Raw genomic sequence first — 12,308 nt, forward strand, 5'->3', positions numbered from 1 at the left:
CTTCTACTGAAGTTCAGAGCTTGCCAACTTTAAGAGTGATGGGGGAAAAAGAGGAAATGAGGTGGAGAGAAAAACAAACTAAATTATTTCCAATTTGTACCGATAAAGAGCTTCAAGTAAAAGGAAATCCACTGATTAAAGATCTTGCTACATGCAGTCTCTCATTTGAAAGCCTCAGTAGTTAGCATTGGGCGTAACAGCAGATTTATCATTCATAAAAAACACTGGCATTGTTCCTTCATTCTTATTTACTTGCATCCATGTTTTTTGTTTAGAAGCCTCTTAAAAATATTTACGGTTCTGCACATTTCATACCCAACTGGAGGAAAATGATAACCGTTTCTTCTTTCAATGTAATCCCATTCAGCAATCTTCTCCCCAAAAATTCAGTGTCATTTACGAGTCTGAGTCTTCTTTGGCACTGCAGGTCGCTTGGCTTGCCACAAATAGTTATGAATAGTAAGAGCATCCACGCTGACAGACATGGTTTTGGCTGGAATTACGTTAAACTGTTTTCTGTCTGAGCTATATTTATAAAGCTTGTCAATCATTTTCTTGTTGATGCTCTTTGGCCCTGTTCCAGTCAGCTTGTAGATTTCCTCAGTGTCAGGGTAGTAGCAGTAAAGTGCTCTAAACTGGCAGCCAGCATCACGGAACAAAATAATGTAGTGGTTGGCATCACACTTCTCTAGTTCCTATATTTTAAAAAAGAAAAATGCTTAGGACTGTTCATATAGACGACTATCAAACAATACTGAGTACTCAGTAAATTAAAGGTATGAAGACTAAAAGTTGCTTAATTTGGAATTCTTGAAAAGTTAAACATTTAAAATAGTGTTTTGTGCTATTTTCCCCCCCATGACCTCTGACACAGGAAGTTGGGTTTTCCAGATATAACACTAATACAGAGCACAGGAGATGCTGATCTGCCACGTAACAATATAATGTAATATTGGAGACCAGGAGAACTCATGACACAGAAAGAACTCAACTATTAAAAGAGGAATCTCCAAGCTAAAAACAATGGGATGCAAAAACCTCATCAGATTGGGGACAGGACAACACTCTTTCTTGTCAACAATTTTCGCTATGCTTCTGCTTATTTTATTTTTAAATTTGACAACATTAAGTTTAGAATAAACTTCTGTGTAATAAGAATTTTTTTCAGAAGGGGAGGACAAAAGGGAAAAACCAGTCCCATTCAATATACAAACAGTGATCTAATTAACTGAATTGCTTCTGTATTTGACATTAACAGCATAGAAACCATACACTGCAATGATAGTATATTGCTTAAGATACAGTGATTGGATACAATAATTACATTAGGCTACAGGGATAAAAACTTGACATTCTCTTGCGATATGAGCACCTCCTGGTGACTAACCCATAGAGGAGCATGAAGCTTTTACCTTGGAGAATGCGGTTGCCAGTTTAATATGGAAAGAGAACATAAAAAGTGATTTTTTTTAATAATAATAATAAAAAAAGAAGGCTCCTTAGGAGCACATCTAGACCAATCATTTTCCATCACAAGAGCCACAAGCCCCACACAAACAGAGCAATTACAGGTTATCTTTGTGAACACAGGTGTTTAAATACCTGAGCATACCCTACAGAAGCTAGTTTAGGATTATTTTTAGTTGTATTGGATACTTCAGGGAGATGGACAAGCAACTCCTGTGAAAGCCGTGTCAGCCAAAGAAAGTGATGATGCAAACCAAAACAGGAACACTGAAGAAATTAAAGATCTCAGAATATTGTCTGAATTATTTTACTGTAAAGAGACTTGGAGGAAGAGTAATAATTCAGAAAACACTGGTTTGTTTCCTGTTCTTGCACTGTCTCCATTATAATATCTTGCTTTGCAATTCAATATCACAGGAAGAATTTCACAGTATAAGGGTGCATACATTTTTCTTTTGAATGAATATGTGGGTTTTTCTTTAACCCCTTTAAATTAGTCTGGCTCTAAATTGGGGGGGGGGGGGGGGGGAAGGATTATTGAACTCACAGAATTCAAGGTCACAAGGGACCATCATGACTATCTATGCAGATGACAGAACCTCACCCGCCCACTCCTGCAATAGACCCATACCCCCTGGCTGAGTTACTGAAATCCTCAGATCATGATTTAAAGATTTCAAGTTACAGAGAATCTGCCAATTACAGTAGTTTAAACCTGCAAATGACTTGTGCCGCATGCTGCAGAGGATGGTGAAAAACAAACAAACAAACAAACAAAAACCCGCAGGGTCTCTGCCAATCTGACTTGGGGGAAAATTCATTCCCGAACGCTAAAATGTCGACCAGTTAGACCCTGAGCATGTGGGCAAGACCCATCAGCCAGACACAATATAATTCTCATATGTACATCACATCAGGACTTCTGGAAATGCAATCTTTGGGCATTTATATTGACTTGCTTCACAGAAAAAATTGTTTTTAATTTTTACAAAACATTGTTTGTGATGGTGTAAGACACTGTACATATTTCTGAAACAAAAGTGAGTTTAGTTGCGAAATCTCAAATCACAAAGGAGATCCCTTTCTGATGCAAGCGAACCCAGCTCATAACAGTATTTTCGGACACATCATTTCCACAAACTGAGGCAAAGTCTTTTTTCTTAGTGATAAAAAGAAATTGCCTCAAGATTTTTAATGGTTATCCTTTTGCCTCGTCCTTCAAATCTACCTAGCTTTAGTTTTTCTTTAATATTATCATTGTAGTATTTAAACACTAAAGTTCATTTTTCTTTCTTTAAAATCTTCTTCTGCCTAACTTTGCATCTCTGACCATCTCCAAGGAAATGAATATGTTTTACTCACAACACACGTGTTGCCAATGGAAGCATCCACATTTTAACAAATAAAACTGAACTTAATTTTCAACTTTTCTAATAGTTTAAATAGGAGCATGCAGAAAATTCTTCCAAATGCAGATTTGGGGAAGGGAGGAAATAAGGAGGAAGGAAGGAAAAACAGTCTGCTGTGTAATTAAAACAACAACATGCTTGACTTCATAGGCATGTTATGGGAAGAGCATTCAAGATAACATGCTATTAACAAAATTATGAAATAAGCATTACAGGTGATAGTTTACTGCAGGTGCATTCATAACACTACAGTTTTAATAAATAACTACTTGCCTCTAATATTGAATTCTTATGTGGTTCATTCACTTTTCCAGCAAGACAGCAATGGGATATAGCGTTGTGAATAATTGGTTTGTTTGACTTGCTGCTGGGTTCTTTAAATAATTTGGGACCTAAGAAAGATACGAAACAAGTTATTAACTAAATATTATAACTAGGTAAATTTAATAACAGTTCTTAAATTTTAATTCTATTAAATAAATATGTAAAGCTAAGAGCCGCAGTTTCAAATTGATGGGAACAATGGCTTACATTTTTATGATGCAAAATATCACTTCATTAAGGAAGCATCAGGGATTTTAAAAAAATCTAAGTGAAAAGTGACTTTAAATAAAAGTTTGTTCTGTACGTACTGAAGGGCTCAACGCAGTCATGCATGGATTCTCTTTCCAGTGCATAAACCCAGAGGGGTTCCTCATTCCTACATATGTACCTGAATCTGTACTAGAAGCTGGCAAAGTTCTAGTGGGAATTTTAGGCTCATGGGGAACCCCCTCTTTCTAAGCAACCATTTTCTACTTTAAATCCTTTCCCCATTCCCTCAGCAACTACATCAGGCAACTAACATTCTGGCTCAGCAGCTAACAACTAGGAAGCTCACAAGTAGCCATCAAGACTATAAGCATTGTGTTTATGGAACAAATTAGCAAAAAATTTCTCCCAAACTTATCACAACGATGTTGACTTTACCTACCTATTGCAGCAACCCCAAATATTGAAGGATTTTGCACTGATTATAGCAAAAAGTAATACATTTAAAATTAAACACATCTGAAGCATTTTCTATATCTAATATTCACTATTTAAATTAGATCACTGGCACTGTTGAAACTTTCAAGCATTCTGACACACCTGAGCTTCCAAAAACAGGAACTCATCACACCATAACATTTATTTGTTTGGCATTATTTAATACTTGTTAGTTAGAAATGATTACCCTAAAATGGAAGCATTTACCTGTGTACTCGGCCACTGAAGCAATTGAAGATGCTGTTGACGCATTTTCCCAATCTCTCTCTGTGTTTCTGCTTGGATTCCTACTCAATATTGGTAAGGATTCCATTGACTCTACTCTGTTGGAGCAAAGCAGGGATCACCAGTTTGAGTTTTTTGTTAAATAAATTATTTCACATTCACCAGACATTTTCTCTTAATGAGAAAAGCAATTCTTCTCCAGCATAACTGTCCCTCCCAAAAGACAGCCAGTTTCTATAATCCCTATTTTTAAAAGATGAATACAAGGTAATGTGTATTATAGATCCAAATAGAACAGATGAAGAACCCCATCCATATGCCATTTTATGCCTATTAATAACTTTATAAAATAAATTAAGAATTATTCATTATATCATCAACATTTAATCACAGTCCTATTTCATAATATAAGATTTATTTTTAATTGTCTTTACCGTTGGGAAGGAGTGCCACCAGAGTGTATGCTTTCAGGTTCAGTAGTTGCTGCTGAGGCCAAAGACAGGCTGGAACCAGACTGAGCACTACTTAGATTATCAGCTATAGGAAAGAAAGACGGCATGAAATATGATTTTGCTAAAACAGATTGCAGACTCAAGTGGGAATGAAAAATACTTACGTGTGGAAGAACACTTTGTTCCTGAATCACTGTATGATTCTTCTCGATGGACAGATTTTGGCCTAGGTTTCTTGGGTTTTGATTTGGGTTTTCCAAGTCCTTGCTCTTCCAAAATTTGCTGCTGTTTTTTCCTCAAGTATTCTTGTTTGATGAGTTCTCTTCGGGCCTTCTCTTCCTCTTTACGTATTCGGTCCTCTTCAGCTTTGCGACTGAAAAGCAAACATGGTTTTCAGAATCTAGTAACTTCCCATTTTTTCAAGGAAAGGGATAGGTTGTAAAATTATTCTTTTCCATAGTACAGTGTAAATGTTACATTTACCGGGCTTCGTCTCTTTTTTGTTCAACTTCTGCCTCAAGCTGCTGTTTTCGGATCCGAGCCTCTTCAGCTTTCCGCTGCTGTTTTAAAAGGAATGCTGCGCGCTTTTTTGCTAGTTCATCTTCTGCTTTCTGTTCATCCTGCAGAATTGAAATTCCACATAAGATACAGAGCTTGGAGGTAGGAGAAGGGAGATTAAACTGGACATCAACAAATACTTGAGGTCAAAGTGAAAACTTCAAAAAGCTCATTTCTATTCTGCGAGTACCTCGAGGAATGTATAAACTACATTCCAATAATCTACTGGTGTAAAATAGTTTCCAAATATCCTGTGAAGTCTACACTTTTCCAGACTTCACAATATAAGCAGTTAAGAAGTTGTGCACTACATAAGTAGTTTTCAACATTTTTGCTCAATAAGAAAAACTCGTGAAAATACACATCTAGTGTTCATGCAGATCCAAGGGGAAGAATCAGCCTCAATCATAGTCCTCTATAATTTCATTATCAAACAAACATAATGCAGGAACAGATCAAACTGCAAACTACACTGTGCAGTGTAATTCTCACACTGGCCAGCATATCCTGTATCAGTAATTCTATTCTACAAATGTATTTACTGGAGTGAATTACTACCAAACTATACTATACCAAGGCAAAGGTCAAATTCACTGAAGTTTAAACAGCTTCTCTTTCAAACTAATTTAACTAGAATTTAAAAGACATTGTGAAGTTGCCATGCTTGTGATACTCACTATAATACTATACAGAAATGCAAGCACACACAATATCCTAGTAGCGTCTTTAAATTTTAACAGCTGCAAAGAATATTACATTTGAAAAATATGTAGTGCTTCTATAAATATCATAGCATTAATATACTTCAGCTCTAACAACTTCCCCTTACACATTCTAGAGCCAGTGATGAAACAAAGGCGGCCTGTTAGTACACCTCTACCCCGATATAATGCGACCTGATATAACACGAATTCAGATATAAACGCGGTAAAGCAGTGCTCCAGGGGGGCGGGGCTGCGCACTCCAGAGGATCAAAGCAAGTTCGATGTAACGCGGTTTCACCTATAACTCGGTAAGATTTTTTGGCTCCTGAGGACAGCGTTATATCGAGGTAGAGGTGTACATTACTTAGATTTAATATCCTTGGAGCAAAAACCATCTTTTTGTTATATGTTTGTACAGTGCCTTACACAACGGGCTCCTGGTCCAGGACCTAGGCTCCTATGCAGTACCACAATACAGATAATTAGAGCTGGCTGGAAAACAGTAATTCCCTTTAGCATAGGATTTCAAGATATGGTTTTGCAACGATCTGGAGAAAAACCTGGAAATTTCTAAATTCTCCATGTAACAAAATTACCATTCTCTGCACACCTCTACTGAGTGTTGGGGACCCTGGCAGCCCCAACTCTGAGGCGGCCCATGTGGTGGGATGCCCTAAGGTCATGGAAGCCCTGGGAGCTTTGGCAGCTGTTGAACCAGGAGAATAGAAGTTTAGGCTGCCAGGGAGTTGGGAGCCTGAAAATCCAGCCTGGCTGCTGACGTGTTGGGCAGGTAAGCTAACAGGAAACCAGGCAGGTTTTGAAACCTGCCTTGGAGATACGGGTCTGTCAAAATTTTGTCAAAACTGACATGGTCCTGCCAAATGCTTTAATTTTGATGAATAGGCTAATTCTGATCCAAAATGCTTTGCTGAAATTTTTACAACCAGTTATGCAAATAATTCTATACCCTGTCCAGCTCAACAGATGAGCAGCAGAGAAACTATTTCAATACACAAAAGACAGAATTTATGTTTTCAAAAAGGCACACATTTGAAAAAAAAAAAAAAGCCTCCAGAAAATGTAGGATGGAGGAGACCAATAAAGAAAAAAGTTTTTTTCTTAATATCGGCCAGTGGATGGAGGAAAGAAACCTTCCATCTCCTTCCAGCAGCCTGGGCAAGGAAGAAAGCAAGAAAAAGATGTAGAGCTCCCTCTCCTCCTCAACTCGCTGGAAATAGGAGGTAGATACAAGAAGTTTGTCAGATGATATTAAAATTCTCATTTTCCAGCAGCTGGACATATGTCACACAAATTTTTCACCAATGCATGCGTTTATATCTGCCGGGAACTACCAACCACCACATCCATCTTTTGTATGCTTGCAACTTCCTGGTGTCGGGTAAACATTTCAAGCTACAGTTATCTCAGAACACCAAATAGAGAGTCAAACAATTCAAAAATTGCAGATGAAGTATTTTTGCAACCTTGAAGATGCTTCTTAGAGTTCACAGGATGCAAGACAAAATGGTGGTGACAGATTAGTCTTAAATCATCTCATGGGGAACCCAATTATTTGTTTGACAGGATGTTTAAATTAACAAAAAACAGTTATTTTTAATTATTCATCTCAGACAGTTTCATGTATCCCACAACAAACCTTAAAATAACAGAATGTAGTTTATGCATATGGAAGGTATAGACCCTTTAACAGGCTTTTAAAATATTTAATTATTGTTTCCATTATTTCTACCACCATGGCTCAAGTTATATAAATTGAAGAGTATCAGATGATGTCTGGAAACTGAATCACCAGAAGTAAACGGTGGTTTAATATGCCTTCAGTGGCATGGAATCTAGTCATGAAGTTAACAGATTGTTGAAATTATATCCAGCTTCATATATCACATGATGAAAAACCATCTAATGACTACAAAGTGAAAGTGAAATGTGTATTCCAGCCAATCTTTTTTTTTCCTATCCCAACTTTTGGGAGCAGGATGGTAAATGAGCAACAGTAAGTTACATTGCTTGTATTACATATACATTTTATGAAAGTATTCTTCCCATTGCATTTATCTTCTGAATACAGAGAATAAATCCCTTTGAACATATTAGTAAAAACATATGGGGTGAATTCCTGGCGCCATTGAAATCAATAGGAGCTTTGCCATTGACTTCAATTAGGCCAGGATTTCACCCATGAGTTTAAAGAACGCTCCTCTACAAAGAATTCTTTTCAGATTCAAGTTTTATCATTAAAGTGCATCCACACTGTGGTGAGTTGGGCCAAAGGAGTTTGAGGAATAAACATACACACTAGATTCTAATATTAAACAAATGTCTAATGATGCTTCGTATATATGAAACGGAAAACTTCCTGTGCTTACCTTGAAGAAAAACCCTAGCCCAGACTTCTGATCACCTTCATTAATTATGTCCGTAGAGCTATCCTGGCTTTCAATTTCTCCTTCTTCATCCGGGGCTTTTAAGTCAGACAGGTCTACTTCTATGAGATTAACCTTGCTTCTCAGTGGTTCATCCACTGGGACGTTTTCTTTTCCTGAGCCATCGGAAGAATTTAATCCTTCTTTTAAGCTGCTATTCACATCTTTGCTCATTTCAGAGATAATATTTGCATCTTTGGAAGTGGAAAGAACACATGCCCGTTGATTACTCTCATCATGGCGTCTATAGCTATCAAAGAAAAACTTATCTTGAGAGCCACTTCCATGATCTGGACTATTTTCAAAACCAGTTTCTGTTGGTGTCCTGAATGGATTATTAGATGGAAATGGTCTTAAATGTGGTAAGGTTTCTACACTTTGTGTTGGGGTTTTAATACGTGTGGAGTTTTGATGTCTGTCTTTAGCAACTTTCAGTTCAACTGGTTTTCCAGAGCGAGGACTCCGCCCTTGACCAAGTCGAGGTGGTTTACGAAGATTGCTCATTCCAGTTGGAGAGAGGGGTTCAACAAAATGAATTGATGGTTTTACCTTTTGGTCCTGTGAGTTATTTCTTGTACTTGGTGATGGTACCGTTGGAGATTTCATAAGAAGTTCTTGCTGGTGAGAAATCTTTAATATTGCCTGCTGAAGTGTACTGATTGTTTCATTTAGTTTTTCAATGGAAAGATCACATTCATTGATATCCACCACTTCAGCACCATTATCTTCTAGAAGAGCAGCAGAAATAATCTTGCTTTTTTCTATTTCATGCATAGCAGCAGATTCTTTTGGTTTGTGTAGCTCAACAAAAGCTATGTTTTCTTGCATTTTCACTTTTGTTACTTCTTGTGAATCATAAAGCATTTCTTCTCTCTCTTCCTCTCTTACCAGAAATTCCTCAGACTTTGAACTCAAAGAAACTTCATCTAAATCTTCACCACTGTTCCGAGAGTATTCTTTTGCTAAGTGTTCTGGTTTAAGTGGTTGTGGAACATCGACAGCTTTCCCTTTTTTAACAACATGCAAAAAAGCTGCCTTGCCCAGCTTTAGTCGCTGCCTAGCAGACAGAGCCTCCATTTTTTTCTTTTGAGCTTCTATTGCTCTTCGCTTCTCCTCCAACTGCATGTGGAGCTGTACCAGTTCAGAAGCCAAAAGATTGACATTATCTTTATTTTGTCTGGTGGGGCTTTGCTCTCGCTTTTGTTTCCAAGTCGTTAATGGTGCTGGGCAGCTCTCTGACCCATCTGGTGTGGTCTTTTGGGAACTACTTGTACTGGACTTTGTTTCATAGCTATTAAGTCTTTGGAGCTTCCGTTCTGCAAAGTTAGTCATTCTGACACTCCCACTAGTCATGGACACACTGCTAACTTGAGAAATTGTACTCAGACATGGACTTGAACGTCCACTGGCATCATCCTTATCTTCGTGTTCCTTTACCTTCATATCCTCTTGTAACTTTGCTGATTCCTCTTCACCTATGTATTTAGTGACTACTGGATGGTCATCTACTACCACCAAATCTTGTTCAGCCACCTCTGCATCGAGATCTGAATCAGAATCTTGTCTCATCATAGTCCATGTGGTACTGGGAACATGTGGGTTAGAACTTTTCACATAGCTGACATTGACTTTGCTTGTTACATCTTCATCAACTTTGGCAGTATGAAGGAAGAATCCTCCAGTGGATTGCTCCTGAGATGAAGGATCTAAACTGCTACTAGCTAATGGACTAGGAGCTTCTAATCCTGCCTCGGAGAGTGTCATTGAATCTGCAGTACAGGGATCTGCAACTGCCATGAAATCAGAACTAGAAATTGGAGTAAAAGTCCTATTGATATCATGATCACCATGACTGCTATTTGCTTTTTTACGGACCATAGGGAGGTGCCCCTCATTTAGCCTTTTTGTTATGAAGCCCCTTTGTTTCCCCTCGCCACACTCATCCTCTTTATTGATCATTTGTTTTTCCTTTGCTGGCTTTAGGACTGCAGGCATTAAAGGTTCTAAGTAAAAACTATCTGGTTTGCTTTCTATGGCCTCACTTTGTGTTTTTGAAGACCATGCGGTTGCAACCAGGCTAGGTGCCCTGGACGATACACTCTTCAGTTCGAGGTCACCCCGGTCTGGTATTTCATCAGATCTGATTATTGCAATAAGTTCTTCATCTTCATCCTCAATTTCAACATTGTTCAGTAAGCTTTTTCCATTCGTTTTAATTGATGAAGGATGAGACTGGTGTTTTGGAGTTAGATTGACAATATTTGAAGCTAGGCTGTCTTTACTGATTGATCTAGCCAGGCTAATGCTGTCACCAGATCCAGGGTCCACATCGCTACTTGTGGCATGATGAAGAGCAAATGGTGTTGGCTGAGACAGAGGCCTAGAAGAGACAGAGCCATTAAAAAGAATCTATTGATGCGAAAGTAAAAAATCTGCAGTGACAACAACATATACAAATTTGTGCTCTATTTTGAGAAGAGTGGCCTATATCAAGAGTGACTAGTGATACCAGGTGGCAATTTGAGATGCCTTGACCTTGAGAGGCTGGGCAGTGTTTGCCACTTTCTGAAAAAAAATCACATCCCTTTAAGGCATCTCAAATTGTCACTCAAAGATCGAGGCACCCAAATCACCTCTGAACATGTAGGCCAGTGTGTTTAAATAAAGTTAAATATCCTAAATATGCCTGGCTTCAAACAATTCAGACTACTGCAGTCAACTTGCCATATAATCTAACCCTCCCTTCTGAACAAAGAAAATTCTTACATCAAACAGAGCAATTACCTGGGTTTTTTCTCTGGCCATGCAAGAACTGAACCTCGTGGCTGCCCATCAACTCGTGTCAAAGAATTAGAACGATGTCGATGACCTATAATATTTTTTAAATGTTTACTGAAAACTTTGGAAATGGTGTTTTTATATTATCATTTTAAAACATTAAATACAATAAACTGCATCACCAAGAGATGGCAGCATAAAACAGGGAAACCTTAGTATACTAAAGAAGGAAAAAAGAAATAAAGGCAAATTCAATATTTAAAATAGATATGAAAAGTAAAAGCTAACCTCCAACAAATGTATGTGTTTTAGGATGACTGTAGACAATATAGGTATAAAGAAATCTTTAATGTCAAAGATTATAAAACAAGTAATTTAGCATTTGCTTTAATTCTAAATGCTAAACTTGAATATGATCCTTTCATAAAGCCAATTTTTAAAATAATTCTCAATACACAGACATGCAAAACACATTGGAACTTTGAGTAAATTTGTTTTTATTGCCTATCTTATTTCCTAACCCTTTTGTCAAAGTTCTCCACACCTCTGATAAGCTGCTGCTTTCTTTTTGTGCCCAGAAACTCAAATTGTGTGTGTTCATTTCTTGTACATTTAATTCAGGAGCACACTCACTTTTGAAACAAATGATACTGATAATACTTTGCACTCTTACAATATCTTTCCTGAAGACATCTTAAAAATCCCTTTAATATCAAGAAATTTATATTGTCAGTATTAAATTCTGAAGCAATCTTTAACCACAATCAGGGCCGGCTCCAGGCACCAGCGTTCCAAGCAGGTGCTTGGGGCGGCAATCTGCAAGGGGCGGCAGTCCATGTGTTTCTGCCCCCAAGCAGTGCGCCGAATTGCCGCCGCAGGGGCAGTCCGTGTGCCATTAGGGCGGCATGCGCGTTTCCGCGGCGGTGGCAATTCGGCGGCAGCTTCTATGTTCAGTTGCCGGCGGCGGCAATTTGGCGGCTTCTGTCTTCCGGCTGAAGACAGAAGCTGCCGCAGAATTGCCGCCACTGCGGAAACGCGCGTGTTGCCCTAACAGCACACGGACTGCCCCCGCCATCCGTGGCGGCAATTCGGCGCGCTGCTTGGGGCAGCAAAAACAGTAGAGCCGGTCCTGACCACAATAGATACATAAGTGACTGCATATTGACTGACTGTTGCTTAATTCAATTTTAGATTGTTCACTTATGAACCACATATAGTAACAAATGCAACTCATCTCCTCAC

At 38.3% G+C, this 12,308-nt stretch overlaps 1 protein-coding gene across 2 annotated transcripts in view; it reads right to left on the reverse strand.

Annotated features, from left to right (window-relative positions):
- Positions 1 to 392: 392 nt before the first annotated feature.
- Positions 393 to 12,308, reverse strand: part of CAMSAP1 (calmodulin regulated spectrin associated protein 1) — a 42,861-nt gene continuing 30,945 nt past the window's right edge. For both annotated transcript variants that reach the window (XM_065418791.1, XM_065418790.1), the window contains 8 exons: positions 11,073 to 11,157; positions 8,232 to 10,668; positions 5,066 to 5,202; positions 4,747 to 4,955; positions 4,565 to 4,667; positions 4,113 to 4,228; positions 3,150 to 3,268; positions 393 to 695 (listed from right to left, as the gene is read on the reverse strand). In XM_065418791.1, coding sequence (XP_065274863.1) covers positions 393 to 695; positions 3,150 to 3,268; positions 4,113 to 4,228; positions 4,565 to 4,667; positions 4,747 to 4,955; positions 5,066 to 5,202; positions 8,232 to 10,668; positions 11,073 to 11,157 — 3,509 coding nt within the window. The remainder of the gene's footprint in view (positions 696 to 3,149; positions 3,269 to 4,112; positions 4,229 to 4,564; positions 4,668 to 4,746; positions 4,956 to 5,065; positions 5,203 to 8,231; positions 10,669 to 11,072; positions 11,158 to 12,308) is intronic.

Source organism: Emys orbicularis, chromosome 18 (genome assembly GCF_028017835.1).
Source record: "Emys orbicularis isolate rEmyOrb1 chromosome 18, rEmyOrb1.hap1, whole genome shotgun sequence".
Lineage (NCBI taxonomy): Eukaryota > Metazoa > Chordata > Testudines > Emydidae > Emys > Emys orbicularis.